This window comes from Oxyura jamaicensis, chromosome 4 (genome assembly GCF_011077185.1).
Source record: "Oxyura jamaicensis isolate SHBP4307 breed ruddy duck chromosome 4, BPBGC_Ojam_1.0, whole genome shotgun sequence".
Taxonomy (NCBI): Eukaryota; Metazoa; Chordata; class Aves; order Anseriformes; family Anatidae; genus Oxyura; species Oxyura jamaicensis.
The window spans coordinates 21,107,798-21,125,838 of record NC_048896.1 but is presented as its reverse complement, the minus strand read 5'-3'; the positions used below and the strand labels follow the sequence as shown (position 1 = coordinate 21,125,838).

The 18,041-nt window shown below is 39.9% G+C and overlaps 1 protein-coding gene across 1 annotated transcript in view; it reads right to left on the bottom strand.

The window, feature by feature from the left end:
* Positions 1–18,041, bottom strand: part of COL25A1 (collagen type XXV alpha 1 chain) — a 314,583-nt gene that overhangs the window by 79,559 nt on the left and 216,983 nt on the right. The window contains exons 9-11 of the mRNA XM_035324280.1: positions 17,497–17,604; positions 14,097–14,132; positions 1,432–1,458 (exon numbers count right to left, since the gene is read on the bottom strand). Coding sequence (XP_035180171.1) covers positions 1,432–1,458; positions 14,097–14,132; positions 17,497–17,604 — 171 coding nt within the window. The remainder of the gene's footprint in view (positions 1–1,431; positions 1,459–14,096; positions 14,133–17,496; positions 17,605–18,041) is intronic.

Sequence of the window (18,041 nt, the reverse complement as noted above, 5' to 3'; positions counted from 1 at the left end):
CATTTCTGTTGCCTCTATTTGCTGGATGCATGTCCATGACTGCTAGCTACTGCAAAGCGGCCTTTAGTGAGTATTTTCACATCTTTGTATATTTTTTCCAGAAAACTATAAGACAAAGGGCCATCAGCCTGAATAAACTATCCTTCTTGTAATAATTCCTCCTCCCAGTGACAGTCTCATATAGCCACTGAGTTTTCTCATGAAACACAGGATGTTAGAAAGTGTAAATAAAATTGATTCTATCATTCCCTTAACCAATAAAGATTTATCATATATTCAAAAGCTCACCAGCATGTGGGTTTTGCTGATGCTGTACATCCAAAAAATCCCATCCCCCCATCTCTTTGGGAATAATTGTATAATGGCAACTTCAAAATCATTACAGTTTTACAATGTCACATTCCTGCATTGCTAAACATGAAGAGTAGTCTTCTCCTTCAGCTTGCAAACTCTGTATAGTTTACAGCCATGGCAAAATCCCATGGATTTATGTGCTCGGTTATTACATTTTTACATATTACCATGCTTTCATTTCTTTTGTTCATAAAGTTCCATTTTAACTCATGCAAGTAAACCTCCATTTTAAAGAATATTACCTCAGAAGAAAAAGAGGCGACAACTTTGCCACATAAGTTAATACTACTAATTCCTTTTTTTTTTTTTTTTGTCCTTAATACAAATTAAGCCTGCCCAAATTAAATATATTCCATAACCCTTCTTATCTCTTGAAATCAATGTGAAAATTACCTGCTTTGGTGGTGTGTGGGTGAGGATGCTGGAATGGTGCCACTTACTAGCTGCTATTGCTGATACATTGTTTTAATTGTTGTAATAAATGATTGTTTTAATGATGTAATTCCATAAATCCAAAGCGCACTCCATCAAACTGAGGCAGTCAGCTTTAATGAGTGTAAATAATGCTAAAGGCATTCATAGGAAATCAGGTCTTGGGTTACAAAAGGAATAGGAAGACATTGGCAGACCCCCTGAACACAGTCAGCCAAGCACCATTTATCAGCAACACCTCTGTGCTTTGTTTCTGCTGGTCAATTCTATAGTCATATGACTGATCTATTTGAATAAGGATGTGCATTTAATCATAAACTCTATCTCCCCACCTTTCACAATGTTTTATGTTTGGTTTCATAGTTGTACCAGGGCATAAATAAGGAAGTTATAGTGACCTATTCACCTGAATGTTAAACAGACAGATTGAAAAGAATGTTTTACATTGCTTGAACTTCCAAGGATGGTGGAAATGAGAAATCTTACGTCTCACATTATATGGTTGCATTTTGCAAAAACAAACTTCAGAACTTAAACTAATGGATTCAATGTGGTGTACAGTAGCTAATTCCATTCACCTTTTCTGCTTACATTTTGGCACCAGTAGGAATAATCACTTTCACAGTTTTGTTGTTTATACTATACCTTTTGTCCTGGAGGCCCCTGAGGTCCCTGCAAAGGGAAAACAATTCAATTAACATAATAACTCAAGCCAATTTAAACATAAATGACCAATTAAAACTGTCCTATTGTGTAAGCATTCAGATACTGGACTGAAAAAAGCTGATGTTTTATACATCAAGGAAAAGCAAAACTTTCTGTTGAAAATGCACAATGGATCTTTTCTCTTCATTTGGAACAGATTTAACTACTAAGTGGAAGACAAAAATTTTTCCCCTTTCTAATCTTTTCTCTTCCATCCTATCTGTTTTTACCTAATAATGAAAAATCTGTCAGCATTAAGATGACTGTTTATTTTCTGTTTCTGATACCAACTAACAGCCAATTGTGTGTCCATGGTAATATTTCTGCTCAGCAGTATAAAAACAATGTTTATGCAACCAAGCTTTTTTTTTTTTTTTTAAGTTATTATTATTATTATTTATTTGACAGAGAGAAGCATAAGCCTCTATATCTCCTCACCTTCTAGTTCATTAAAGGTATCGACATTCATGACTATATTTTACCCAATACATGATTTGTGCCATCAACTGCAAGTAACAGAAAATACTTCAGAAATCATTAAAATGCTCTTGGGAAGTAAAGAACCACCACTTTGCCCCTGTGACCTGAGAAGGCAGGAAGAGATACCTCAACGCGGGAAAGCTTAACTGCTTAATGTCATAGAGGAGTCTAAGCCTCGCTGGTATTAATCGGGCCTATTTCTCGTCTGGCATCTCTGAAGTACCGGGTGGTTTGTGGCCACAGCAGAGAGGGGAAGCAGCAAGGAAATAGATCAGCCAACCATGTCTTTGACATTATGCCAGTTTGTTTTTGTAAGAGTCAGACCATGTCCAGCACAGTCCTTAGGTAATCTTTTCCCCATATTCCTATTGGAGGTGATGGTCCTATATCAAGCAAGATAATTCTGAGTCCAGGAGGGTGCAAAACAGAGAATCTGGCCCAAAACCAGAGAATCCAACTCCTTCTGAAGTCTGAAAGGATAAAAGAGGAATTGATGTGATTAGTGTTTCTTCTTGAAACATTTGTCTGATTATCTCAGCAGAACGAGGGTCTTGCAAGCATTTCCCTTTGACTGTAGGGACAGATTTTGTAAAAGGAAAGACACCTGTGTGATGCAGGATCACAAATTTCCTCCTTTTTCTTCAAAAGGTCATGAAAGTACCCACGCATTCAGCTCTGATGATGATTAGAGCAGTGAGTAGAGTGATCACATGGTTTTTCAGACTGGAGAAAAATCCCACCAATCTACCACATTTCAATAAACTGCTATTTACATATCTTTTTTTTTTTTTTTTTTTTTTTTTTTTCCCACTAAGTGCCTGAATTCTAAGCATAAGATTTACTTGAGGCTAAGGGCACCATTAGTACATAATGTGGTAAATGAACAGGCGAACAGGCTATTGCTTGCAAGCAATGCTCAATAAGTCTCCAGGAAAACTGAAGAAAGGGAAGAAAAAAAAAAAAAGTCAAGAAGATGTTGCGAGGTGAGAGTAGCATACTGGGTAAGGAAACATGGGTATAACAACATACTCCATAAACAGTCTTTTTTCCTTTCTTCCAGAAAAGGAAGGAATTTTCTTACAGTGCTTGACATTATGGCAGGTGATAAGCCAGGAATCCTCCCCTTCTTCTCTAAGAAAGATACAGGTTTGGCTAACATTTAAAAGCTTCAATAAATTAATGTTCAAATTAGAGATTTACTAAATCAATGTTACCAAAATAAGCTCCAAATATCTACGTCCTGGGCAGTTATCTGTTCTGTCCTCAGTTATCTGTTGACTTCTAACATATAACCAGTTTTACCATATTAATTTCCATCAACAGAACAAAATGAATACAAACCAACCGAAGCCTACCTTTGTATTTCATACCTGTTACTTTTATGTCCATGGAATAGATACTGTCTCTTCAGCTTCTAACTACTTAAGAAGCTACTCAAAACCTTTTAAAGACATCCAGCTCTGTGAAAACATCACTTGGGAACCTTCAAAACATTACTTCAGTGCATTCCCAGAGATATAACAGAATCACAGAATCACAGAATAGTCTAGGTTGGAAGAGATCTCCAAGATCACCAAGTCCAACCACTGACCTAACGCTAACAAATCTTCCACTAAACCGTATCCCTAAGCTCTACATCTTAACGTCCTTTAAAGACCTCCAGGGATGGTGACTCAACCACTTCCCTGGGCAGCCTATCCAGTGACTAACAACCCATTCAGGAAAGAAGTTCTTCCTAATATCCAACCTAAACCTCCCCTGGAGCAACTTTAGCCCATTCCCCCTCATCCTGTCACCAGGCACGTGGGAGAATAGACCAACCCCCACCTCGCTACAGCCTCCTTTTAGGTACCTGTAGAGTGCAATAAGGTCACCCCTGAGCCTCCTCTTCTCCAGGCTACACAGTCCCAGCTCCCTCAGCCACTCCTCACAAGACTTGCCCTTCACCAGCTTTGTAGCCCTTCTCTGGACTCGCTCAAGCACCTCCATGTCCTTCCTGTAGCGAGGGGCCCAAAACTGAACGCAGTACTCAAGGTGTGGCCTCACCAGAGCCCAGTACAGGGGGACAATCACTTCCCTGGACCTGCTGGCCACGCTGTTTCTTATGCAAGCCAGGATGCTGCTGGCCTTCTTGGCCGCCTGAGCACAATGCTGGCTCATATGCAGCTGACTGTCAACCAATACTCCCAGGTCCTTCTCTGACAGGCAGCTTTCTAACCACACATCTCCCAGCCTGTAGCTCTGTTTGGGGTTCTTGTGCCCCAGGTGCAGGACCCGACACTTGGCCTTCCTGAACTTCATACTGTTGGCCTCGGCTCATCGGTCCAGCCTATCCAGATCCTCCTGCAGAGCCTTCCGACCCTCAAGCAGATCGACACACACACCTAACTTGGTGTCGTCTGCAAACTTACTGAGGGTGCACTCGATCCCCTTGTCCAGATCATCGATGAAGATGTTAAAGAGGACTGGCCCCAGTACCGAGCCCTGGGAGACTCCACTAGTGACCGGCCTCCAACTGCATTTGACTCCATTCACCACAACTCTTTGGGCCCAGCCATCCAGCCAGCTCTTAACCCAATGAAGTGTACACCAGTCCAAGCCATGAGCAGCCAGTTTCCTGAGGAGAATGCTGTGAGGAACGGTGTCAAATGCCTTACTGAAGTCAACGTAGACCACGTCCGCAGCCTTTCCCTCATCCACTAAGCATGTCACCTTGTCACAGAAGGAGATCAGGTTCGTCAAGCAGGACCTGCCCTTCATAAACCCATGCTGACTAGGCCTGATTGCCTGCTTGCCCTGCAACTGCCGCATGATGACACCCAAGATAATCTGCTCCATGAGCTTCCCTGGCACTGATGTTAAACTAACAGGCCTATAGTTCCCCAGGTCTACCCTCCGGCCCTTCTTGTAGATGGGCGTCACATTTGCTAGCCGCCAGTCAAGTGCAACCTCCCCCAGTAGCCAGGACTGCCTATAAATGATGGAAAGCGGCTTGGCCAGCTCCTCCGCTAGTTCTCTCAGTATCCTCGGGTGGATCCCATCTGGCCCCATCGACTTGCGTACATTCAAATGCTGTAGCAGGTCGCCAACCATTTCCTCGTGGATTGGGGGGGCCACATTCTGCTCCCCATCCCCTTCCACCAGCTCAGGGTACTGGGCGTCCAGAGAACAACTGATTTTGCTGTTAAAGACTGAGGCAAAGAAGGCATTAAGCACCTCAGCTTTTTCCTCATCTCTGATTACTAAGTTTCCCCCCATGTCCAGTAAAGGGTAGAGATTCTCCTTAGTCCTCCTTTTGGTATTGATGTATTTATAAAAACATTTTTTGTTGTCTTTAACAGCAGTGGCCAGATTGAGATCCAGATGAGCTTTGGCCTTTCTGATTTTGTCCCTGCACCGCCTCGCAGCATCCTTGTAGTCCCCCTGAGTGGCCCGCCCTCTTTTCCAAAGATTATAAACCCTCTTTTTTCTCCTAAGCTCGAGCCACAGCTCTCTGCTCAGCCAGGCCGGTCTTCTTCCACGCCAGCTCGTCTTTGGGCACGTGGGGACAGACCACTCCTGAGCCATTAAGATTTCTTTCTTGAAGAGCACCCAGCCTTCCTGGGCTCCTCTGTCTTTCAGAACCGCCTCCCAAGGGACTCTGCCAACCAGTGTCCTGAACAGCTCAAAGTCAGCCCTCTGGAAGTCCAAGACAGCGGTTTTACTGGTCCCCTTCCTGACTTTGCCAAGTATCGAGAACTCTACCATTTTGTGGTCACTCTGCCCAAGACAGCCGCCGACCAGCACATCTCCCACCAGTCCTTCTCTGTTAGTGAACAGAATGCATAGCGGGGCACCTCCCCTGGTAGGCTCACCAACCAGCTGAATTATTCAATTATAATTCAATTCATAGCTTCCAGAAGAACCTGTATAGGAAACGGGAACTTCAATAGGACTATCTGATTTTTTTTTTTTTTTTTCCCAAGTATTCAACTGATCTGGGGAGAAGACTGCGTTGCGCACTTGATGGACAGACAGTAACACCAGCAATTAACTCTCTATGTAGGTCTTGAGACTGGACCAGAAGGCAAGAAATACCTGAAGGGTTGTTTTTCTTTTTTTTCTTTCTTTCTTTTTTTTTTTTTTTTGTTATGTGGTATTTTTTTCCTTAATAGTAGGTATCATATCATTATTCAGGTGCTGTGACTATCATCACTAGGAATATGAGAAAGGTAAAACTAAAGCCTACAGAACAAGATCTACAGCCTTCTTTCACCTCCTGACCCCACCTCCCTCACTGATATCTGTATCAACAATCATCTATAAATGTTATCGACTTCATCTACACAGATTATCCACCTCTTGCATGTATTGTTGGAAATTGTCAGAATTTCCATGTAAGGGTGCTTGCATCAACTTGGAAACCACTGGTGACTGATGTTAGAGCACTCATTTTTAAAGAGCATTGTTGGATTCAAAAACTCCAGTTCATGAGAACTATTGACGCCATTCATTTGTTTGGATAAAGTGACTGCTTAGCATCTTTGAAAATCAACCTGCTTTTCTTTAAATCGCTAAATATTCACTGGGAAACTTCACCTGAGGTAGCTGAAAAATTTGATTGATATGGTTGCCCAAAATAGGAGGATAACTAAAAATAACAGAAATTAAAAATAGTTCTCACTATTACAGATACCCTAAACACTTCTAAAGAACCATTTTCAATCTTGTGCAACTGAGTAAACTAGTTACACAGATGTGACAAGCTACTGCAGAGCTTCAGTGAAGTGGATTCTCATTCAATTCACTCCTCAACAGGAGGCCAGAAAAAGATATTGTGTTGGTCCCAAGAAATTCAACTACTATTCGTATGTTTCTGGAGATGGAGAATTATCTGATACGTACTTACCCACTTGGAAAAGTGTGCATCCAAGGGTAAACAAATGTTTTTAAGTGTTCTAAGCAATTGTGGTTTTAACAGCTAGATTTCTGCCATGAATGCCATTCTTCAGCCTCTGTTTCCTGAAATCAAGGGACCTCCAGGGCTTGATCCATATCAAATCTTGGCATCACAGAAATAGTTAAGGAAGTTACAGCCTGACACATTTGAGTGTCTTGACTAACAACTACCTGAAATAATAATAATAAAAACTGAAAATGTTGACCCAAATGTAGTCAAAAAAAAACAAAACAACAACTCCAGAATTCTTCCTAGATCTTGCTTCTCATGTAACAATTATGTTTTTCTTTTAAGCTTACTTTGCTGCTTGTGCTTCAGCATGCTGAAAAATAATGCTGCCTGTGGTGGTTTTACCGTGCTAGGCAGTTGAACACCACAACCGCTCTCTCACTCCCCCTCCTCAGATGAGGAGGGGAAGAAGTAAAGGAAAGAACAACTCACGGGTTGAGATAAGGATGATTTAATTAAAGAGGGGAAAATATATATATATATATATAATTAAGGAAATATTATTATTAATTAAATAATTCAACTAAAGGGAAAAAAGGGAAAGGGGGAAAGGGAGGGGGAAAGGGAATAACTAAACAAAACAACTAAAGGCTATGTGGAAATGCAGAGGAAAGAAATTACTCTCTACTTCCCACAAATGAGCGATGCTTGACCACGTCCTTGAAGCAGGGCCTCAACGCACGTAGCTGGTGTTCGGGAGGAGGACAGACGTTTTCGCAACGAGAGCCCACCCCTCCCCTCTTCTTCCTTTTTCCACCTTTTATTGCTGAGTGTGACATCATATGGTATGGAATATCCCTTTGGTTGGTTTAGGTCAGCTGCCCTGCTGATGTTTCTTTCTCACTTTTTGCCCACCCCCTAGGAGGGTCAGAGAGAGTCCTGATGCTGTGCCAGCACTTCTCAGCAGCAGACACAACACTGGTGTGATACCACTGCTGTTCTAGCTACAAGTGCAGAGCGCAGCACTGTATGGGCTGCTGCAGGGAAAGTTAACATCCCAGCCAGACCCAGTACACTGCCCTGTGAAGGTTAAAGCTGTAATTCAAAGACAGAGAAATTCAGGGTGTGGTACTTTAAGAACAGGCTCCTGTGGTGTTTTTATATTTAATTTCCCATGTCTCAGTTGCTTAACATATAAAGAAACATATAAAATAGGAAGTTTGGAGTATTTTCTATTTGCAGGTCTGGGATAGGTGTAATGATTTGTTTTACATGGTACCAGATTTCACAGAGAGTGAGCACAACCACCAAATGAAAATGCCTAACAAAAATATAATTAAAAAATGAACATTTTGATATACTGAAAAAGTTATAAAACAAAGTATGTTACGATGGTTCAATACAGACATACAAAAACTCTCTTATTCCAAAGCTCTGAAAAAAAATAAATAAATAAATAAATGTTTTTGTTTTTTAAAAACACTTCCATACTGCCTGTCTAAAGTAAAAATTCCTTATAACTAGAAGACCTTTAGTAGGTACTGTATCTATTTTCTCTGGGACAAAGGAAGTACCAAGAATGTATCTGAGAATGCATATTTCCCCTTGTGCCTGTAAGAATCATGAAACACGTTATTTTTTCCACAAACCTAAAGACAGAGAATTTAGGAAGGAAACCCAGAAGATGTACACGAAGAGGAAAAGCACAGGTTTCACACAAAGTATTAACCTGCATTTCAGAGAAACCGGTGTTCTGATTGCTGATCCCATTTGCTGTGCATAGCAGGCATACAATATAATTCTGAAAATGTGTTCCTGTGTGGTTGAGGAGTGTTTCCTAAAGACTGCAATATCTGGAGTACTAGTATTGAAATGCGCAATGATTTAGTACTGATGAACCACCTAGATAAAAGAAAGACCAGCTAAGAAAACAGATCAGCTATGATAGGAAACCTCACATAACTTCTGATTAAGCAGCAGTCCCATAAGCTACCTTCATTGATGAAAGGAGCAGCAATAACTATTAATTAGTGCTCAGGCAGAGCTTCTTATCATCATTCTCTTAGTGATTGTTCTGACATTCCAGGCAACCTTTACTGAAGTAGAGGTTACAAAATGCCTAATTTTCCTAAGACTAGCACTTATAGGTTAATGCAAATGCATTTATACCGTGAAGGAGAAAGGAAAAAAAATAAAATGAAAAAAAATGAAAAAAAAAGAAGAAAAAAGTAGTTACTGTAGGAGGCACAGGCTGAAGTTTTCCACTTCAGCTGCTAGTTCTCCATAAACTTTTGCAGCTAAACAGCTTGAGAACAATACCTTCTAAAATTTACCGTGAACATGCTTCCAGAACGAAACAAAGAAGGCTGCTGCAGAACTCTGGCTATTGAAAGCAAAATCACAATTAGTAATTTCCTGGAGGAGCTACGAAAATTCACACCAGGTGAGGATCTGTCCTTGGCCATTGGCCTGAAAGACTGAACTGAAGCTAGCAGCACTTCTCAGACAGTTCTGCCAACTCCCTCTGAGTTGGTGGTGGTTTTTGTTGTTGTTCTTTGTTTGTTTGTTTTGTTTTTTAAACCTTAGATGAAAAATGTATATTAATACATTTTAAAGATCTGACATTTTGCAGATTTAACTGTGAAGTTACACTCCTCTACTCTTCACATATATGGCAATATCCTTTGGAAAAAGGTCCTTCTTATTCTGAATAACCAGTAAAAACAGTAAGTCTTGTTTTCCTGAAGAGATGCCCAGAAAGACTGTACAAGCACAAGACTGGTAATTTGGAAAACAATACATGTTAAGAGGAGTGATTTTGCATTTGAGTTAATCATTATAGTATAGATTTCTTTTGCAAAGAGACACCTTTACCTGCATTCCTTGGTTGTTCTGGACTTTTCTGTTCATGAAAAACAACTGTAAAATTAATTATATGTCTTTAAAGCCAATATCTGGAGAAAAAATAGATTTTTCTCAATGACAAGAAGCTGTTGACTCTTACACTGAACACATTTAAAATGACTTATTTTCCAAGGAGTCAAAATTATTGCAAATTTTGATTTTTCCAATTTTTATCACTATGCACTAGCTGAGAATAGTTCTAAATATAGAAGTACCAAGAATGTTTGAAAAAGTCCTCCCATATGGAAAATGGGAATAAAAACAACCTATGCATACCTTCTGTCCTACTGCAACTTTTGAATCTGAAAACTTCAATCTATCAGTGTCAGCATCTGAGGTTTCTTGTCACTGACTATATTAATTACCTCATTAGCATCCAGAAATCCTAGCTTGTAGGTACAGAAAAATCACAAATTCATTTATGATCCATTCTGAAAACGAGAAGATAAGCAGGAAAAAAAAAAAAAAGTAAAAAAAAAAAAAAGTAAAAAAAAAAAATTCAAAGTCTGGCATTTAAGAATCCTTATTGCCAGGAAGAGAAGGTAAATATCATGGGAAGAGGTATGAGTTATGAAAGAGGCGGCACAATTTTAACTGAAAAGGTTGAAAAGCTAAGGAAACTGCCAGTCTTCCCTCTTGCATAGACATTTTGCTAGTTCCACATTACATTACAAAACTTAATCCCTTTGGCATCACCCCACTGCTTGGCCTCCCTCTGAATTTTCTGAATCCTTCCTGCACAGAGGAACGATACCTTCAGCTCCTGCAGAAAGTACACCCACAGGGCTTTCAAGTTCCCTGGAAACCAGACACAAATCGGAACTAACTAGCCATTCTTACACTCTCTTGTAACATTAAAGATGCATACACCCACTCCTTTCTAACTTAGAACTAAGCCTCCATCTTACTGAAAATAAACTGAGCTCCCTTGTTCCCTATGTGGCTTAAAAATAAAGCAGGTTCTTCCTGACATACAAACAAATAGTGATAGAAGACCTTGCAAATAAGCCCTCCACAACATCTCAGCCACAAGAGCAACAGAAACACGCTGGCACTCTGACAATCTGGGAACATTTTCCACAGGGAATGAGACACACCTGTGAGCAACAACTGGCTTTCCAAGCCCTCTCCTCCCACCACCCTGAAGCAACCCACACATACTTATATTGGAAATGGAGAAAAAGAAAAGTCTTCAAGTTAAATTTCCCTTATGCACCTAAGATTGCTTAAGCTCTCTCATGACAAAGTAGAACTCATGCAAGAGAGCTCAGACATTTTCATCAGATACATTGTCATTTGTATCTGGTCCAAACAAGCTTCCCCTGCCTGAGAGGGAAAAAGGTCCCGAATTATAACTGCACTCTCTTACATCACCTGAGACACGATTTTCTTTTTCTTTATTGACACAGAACTTCACTAAAAGTTGAGAAGAATGGGGCAGCAGATTCTCAGGTGGAATAAATTGCCATGTCTTCACTAGAGCCCCTGGATTTCCTATTTCAATGAGAAATGAGAACATTTCTTATTTCATTGAGAACATGAACACTTCTAAAACTCCAACTGTGTTAAAATGATTTCAACTTCTTATGAATCATTGTTTGAGTAGGTCACAAGTTACTCAAATGTGTAATAGGCTTCTGGTGCGTTCTGAGACACAAGCTGGAAAACATGCTATTATCTCATTATTTACCATCTTGCACTCTTCAGGAGTTTTATTCTACTTCTTGTAAGAAGAGAAAATAGAAAACTAAGTAATTTCAAGCTATGCCATTGTTGGTTCAGAGGTTAAAACTGAGTTCATCAGCTCTAACAATATTCTGTATATTCACCTAGAAATACTGAGGCATGTTACTGAACACAAGTGTAAACCACTTTTGAAAAAGAAAAAGCTTCTATCCCCACTATTATAATCTGGAGGTCAGGCCTGCAGCTCTTCTTGAATTAAACAGCACCACGTGATTTAAAGCTGCTGAGAGTGTGTTCCTTTAGGATACAAATAGCCTTCGGCTTCCACCTACATCAGCAAGTACATCCAAAATTTAGGGATTGTTTCTGAGCATCTGGTGCTCTCCTTGGCTGTATCCTGCCTCCATTCTGGAAGAAGAACCAGAGTACATGCCACACTACTTAGCTTCTTACTGGAAAGGGTCTTGGACATGAGGGCAAATCAGAATCCACAGTATATCCCCACAGGTGGACTTCTGGGAGACCAGGACTGGTAGTGCTTTATGTGCATCTACTTCCCATATTCTACTTCACAGGAAGAAAAACCAGAAGCTAACTTGGACTTCAGACTCAGTGTGAAACAAAGGTTAGTCTTTACAAAATAGTTCCTGCAATATTAACCCAGAAGTCCCTCAGGGCAGAGGTCTTTGCTATAATTTACTTTGAAAAGATGGATGGATAATATGGAAAAAGAATTACAGGCAGGCCTGTGTTCTCCACAGCAAACTATACCTATTTTCTCTGGCAGCATAATTTACAGTGTACCTTTTGGGAAATCAGAAACTTCTGCAGCAGTGCCTCAAATTTCTATTGGAAATAAAGAGATATTTCAGTGAAGAAATACATGACGGAAGAAGATGTTAGAAGAAGCTAGACAGTATCTGAATAGTTGTAGCACTTTCCACAGGGAAGACAGTCTGGAAAGCTGTACCAGCATAAAGGGTATGTCAAAAGCACCAAGAAAAATAAAAATAATTTAATTGCCTCCCTGATACCCTGATGCTCTTTGCTTGATCTATACACAACTTAATGCTTACCCCATGAGACTGGCTTTTAGACCAAGCCAGTTTACTGTAAAAGACCAAGCCTTTTTACTCCCAAGCTGGGAGTTCATATAGTCTGGGATCTTTCTCTAATTCAAGCTTACTAATTTGATTTTTATAACACTTTTTCTCCCTATTTAAACACAGCTGCATTTAGAGAAACAGCTCAGTAGCAGTTCTTACACATAGATGGCTAGTTTAGAGCAGTGGGAATATTCTGAACATGGTGATGGACTCTCTTTGACTTTAAAGACCCTCACAGAATCTGTGACTCTGAAGACCTGGTCTTGAACAGAAGGAAGACACTGTTGAAGAATCTGAGCGAGTTTGGTCCAGAGGGCAAAAAGGAGATTACAAATGAAACAAGAACAGAACAAAAAAAAAGAAAACACCCTTCCTATCTATTATACATATTATTAACAATAGGCCCCCATAAACCAAAGAGGAAAGAAGAAAAAATAACCCACAAATGTGCTAAAACAGAAGGTAGTACCTCTAAGAGGCTTTGATTTTGGTTCTGTTGAATCTTTATTTTTAAAAGAAAAGCTGCAGGACTAACTTCCTGATCACAGAAGACATTTCAGAATCTCAGAATCTTAGCGTATTCTTCCAAAAGACTTTGGATTTTGTCAATCCAAAATGAATTGCAATTTGTCAAGATAAAGTATCACCACAACCTGTTTAAAAACTTCATAAATTCAAATAGGTAGTAATCATATCTGCAGTGATTGCTAAGCATATAATCTTCCTTCTCAGAAGCATTCAGGAATCAAAAATACATGGCATGGGCTACAATTCTGTCATCTCTCATAAAAAATACAGATGACCGTGAGTGTTTAGGGAGATCTTAATGAAAAAAATCACTGCATGTTTCACAGTTCTGGGACAGGCAGAAACTTCTGATGCTTTACCCTGTGGCTGAAGCTGATTTACAACCAGTGAAGCTTCAATTTGCTCCCAAATGAATGGGGCTAATTAGTTCCTGATGCGACAGAAAACATCTTCTCCCATATCTGAATATTTTAAAAAAGTGCATTCAGTTGGCTTTTATATTCTCCCACATGACAAAACAAACAAAAAAACAAACAAACAAAAACCTCAAGAGAGGATGATATTCTGACTGTTTCCATATGCTGTACTGCGCTTTCGCTATTTCATCAAGCAAAGGGACAGAACAATTGCCACAGAGACAGCTGGGATTTTGGCCCTTAAAATAAGGCTGTTGTGATGCTCCATGGTCTCAAGGTGGAAATGACTCAACTTCAGTGAGAGTGGTAAGTGGGGACCACAAACCAGACACACCTTGCCTGATTCTTTTGTTTTGCTGTGCTCCTGGCTGTTTTATTTCCCTCTGTTTCTGCAACCTGAAAGAACTGGGTGGCCTTATATTACAGGCAACTGTAAAGAGGCAATTTGTCTTTCTCATGTATTCTTCACAAATGAGACACCAAATGCACTGTGATGAAGGTTAGGAAATACAGTTATAAAGCTTTCTGGAATTCCACATTTTAAAAAAGGTGTTAAAAATCTGTTACAGTTTCTTAGCAAACTGGAAGAGTACTTACTGTCAGTCCTTGTTCGCCTGTTTTTCCAGGTTCGCCCTTTAAAAAAAAAAAAAAAAGTGTGAACAATTTCAGTAGCATGTCTTGAATTCATTGCTTTACCTCATAACATTGACTTTAAAAATTCAATTATTTAACAGGTATGGCAACTTACTGCACATTATAAATATATATATATATATATACACACATATATACATTGATTTGGCCTATTACTTTAAAAAGCACAAATATTTTAAGTGGCAAAGTACTATTTCACCATCTTTTAATGGTGTAGTTCTCCAGGCAACAGTCAAACACTGGTGTCCTGACTCCCTGCCCCTTGGTTCCAATCATAATACTCCACTCCAGTGAATTGTGCTAAAGAACACAGAGAAAGGTTATTTTCACATGTGTGCTGAATCCCACCGTTTGCATATTCCAAAACTACTTAGTGTACTGTGTCACCACAGTCAGCATGCATAACTTACCATTGCAGATTATCATACTGCTTAAATCCATTAATATTGAGGTTTTGAAGACGTGATAATTACTCATCTGTTAAGTACCTGGATTGCTTTTCAAAATGGTATTCCATCATTTTTCCAATTTAGTCTTTCTGCAGGCACAGCTCTACATAAAGTCAGAACCTATCTTCTCCCTTTTCCTCTCATATGAACAAATACAACTGTCTGTTGAGACAGTAAACTGGATCAGTCATACAGTATGGGCTAAAAATATCTATCCAAAAAACACAGTTCCTATCATTTTTATTTATCTAGTTTACAGATCACTCCTTTGTAAACCCAAATGTGCACAGGGCAATTCGTGCGCTTTTTTTTTATCAGCGCAGCTGCAGGAACATCTTTACCAGCTTTGTCATAAAAGAAAACCTGTCAAAACCAGATGGGAACTGTTTTGATGCTGCTGTTCCTGGCAACTGAACAGAATCAGAGCTGCTACTCTGGGTACGTGTGCATTCAGAAGCACAAATGTAGCATCTGCAAATACACTGAGAAACCAGTGTGAGAGAAGCCACACAAGCACAGGTTTCAGACAGCAAATTATCCAAGCTGGTTGGACTTTCTGCTCCCTCTGAAGCCTTGCTAGCTGACTTACACAGCAATCTCACAATGGCTGCTGGAGTTGCTCACCTGGGCCCTTCAGGACATGAGTGCAGGGCTTTCTCAGGACACACAGCAAGTGTATGGGTATGGGGGAAGTCAGGGGCCAAAACATTTTCTTGCAGCCCTGGTGATTATAAGCTTCTCGCTAACAAATCTTGCTTAAGGAAATGACTGCCTTATAATGGAGGCTGGCCATGGTAAGGACTTTCTCCTCTAGCTTTGTAATGCTGCAACCTCCCTACTCGTAACACAGTACAGCTACTGTTTTGTTGTTCACCTCTTCAGCTAAAAGGTCCACACAAGCCTTTTAAAAATACAAAGCTGTCACTGCCTCTGGGACAAGTATTTCCTTTATTGCTCTCCTGCTTGACTGTGTATCAATCATGCAGCTATGGAAGAACAAGTCTTTCAAGGATCAGCAATTTAACCTGTGGATACAGGACACTGGGAAGGAGGAGGATGGTAACAACATTCAGCAATCTGGTTGGTTTCTATCTGAGTCCTTGTTGTATCTGATTCTAAAGCTGTACTATAAACTGATTTTCCATAGGGCTTAAGATAGCCACAGCTGGGGAAAAAAAAAAAAAAAAAAACTATAAAAAGAAACCCTCTCTTGCCATCTAAAGTCAAAATCACTACAGGACTATTATAACATGGCATTATGGCATGACCTCATTGCATAAAATACATTACTTCCCTGTTATGAGAAACACTAATGTTCCCTTTGCTAAGCAGCAAAAAAACCCAAGCAATCCACAGTCAAATTGTGACCAGCAACACCAGCTGATTCTCCTAGTCTCTTGTATGTGAATTATAAAAGTGGTATCACTGCAGTCAGAAATTTGGTTGTGGCTTCAGCCTCAGCCCTCATCACTACTTTAAACCAGAAGAAACTCTGCTGAATGCAGTCAATTTTACTGCATTAAAAGACTAACAAGTAATAACTAGAAGGCCAAAGTAAAGCATTGTAGTGAAAGCAACAGACTTCTAATGTCATTTCATAACCTTGTGCTAGAACTTGGCAGAGCAATAAAAACATAGAGCGTTTTTTTGTTGTTGTTTGTTTGTTTGTTTTGGATAAAAGCCTAGTGTACTACAAGCCTCAAGTGCCAAGCCTTGCTTGATTTTCAGAGAAAATTTTAGTAGTCTTCCTATTATCAAGATGTTACACTGTATTTATACAGTCCATACTTATACAAATAAGACAACCTGAACAGGGCTAGAACAGCCATTTTCTTTCTTGGTTTTACTTAGAAAAGCTTTACATAGACATTTTATGCCTTCCTGTCCTGGTCCCACATAATGAGCTATGCTTTTTCTTTGAAAAAACTGTTTATTTTTTCCACTGGTGGTCCTCACCTTAGCATCCTATGTATTCCCTTCGCTCTGATCTTTACTTATGATGTGTGTGGGGTTGCATGGACATCTGTACTTGTGACATTGCAGACTTGTGACATGTTTCCTGCCTATCACTCAGTTTCCACACTGATAATACAATGGCATTTGTGATGAACAGAGAGGTATTTCTTTCAAACAAATAATAAAAAAGCGGTCACAAACTATAAAACCAATATACTCATATTTCCACAAAAACAAACAGAAAACAAAACAAAACAAAACAAAAACCTCCTGCATTTATACATCTGTTTACAAAGTGTTTTGTAACACTTCAATGATTAAGTGATCATCATGAAGTGCTACAGGCTTTGGGTCTGATTCTGTGCCTAAAACAAACAATAAGCACTGTACTGTATTCTGCTGGTAGTTCTAATGAAATACAAGGGGTTGAGACAAATAAAATGGTACTGTTATAGTTGTGTAAAGATGGCAGAATTTCACTCCAACATTTATCGTACTTTGGGTGGCATTTAACAGTTTATTACTATAATTATATAATTTGAGGCTAAATCACTAGGAAGCAAGAATCTAAGCCAGTGTATGTAAAGTCTCAAATTCAGCTTTATCTTGAAGTCTGAGCAGCAACATTTGTTGCTTGTAGAGGGGGTCAGACCCTCCTCACACAGCTATTAAAACATCAATGAGCAACTCAGAAACTTTAGAATGATTGGGAAAAACCGTCAGGGGTGGGAGAGAAGAAACCCGGGTGTTACTCTTGGCCCTGCTATGAACTTGCTGTGAACTTGCTGTGTGTGGTGGGGTGACTTCAGGTACACTATGAAATTTGTCTGTGGTTCAGCTGCCACGTGTCTTATTTGCCAATCTTACTTCAAAAACCATATTTGAAACTGAGATTGTACATACTTGAGAGGAATTTGGACACCAACAGCCTAACTCACCGGAATACCAGGCATCCCTCGAGGACCGTCTTTGCCAGTATCTCCTGGGGGACCTCTGGGTCCTGGTGGCCCTGGAGGCCCAGGGGGTCCAGCTTGTCCTTGGTCCCCCTAAACCAGCAAAATAATACTCAGAAGTTTGCTTTTGAGGCACCAACCACACAAAAAGACATTGTTTCCCAGAAAGAATGCAAGACAAGCTGGAAGAAGCTGCCATGAGCTAGACACTAGCATCCTTCACTCCTTATGGCAAAGACAGCACATTACCTTGGAGACCAGTGGGCTGTACCTGTCCTGTGCAATCAGCCACAAAGCAGAAGGCTCGCATTCATTACGCTTTGTCCTACCACAGGACATACACTAAAATTTGGGGTAGCTTTGCAATATTTTACTCATCCACTTTTCCAGAGTGAGTAACTATTTTCAATAAGCAGCTCTTCACTTCATGATTGGCACAATTGTGATAAAGCTGAAGTTAAAGCAAAAACAAAAACAAAAATGTCACGTGCAAGAATTAGATGGCTCGCTTGGCAGCTTTCCAAAGCCCA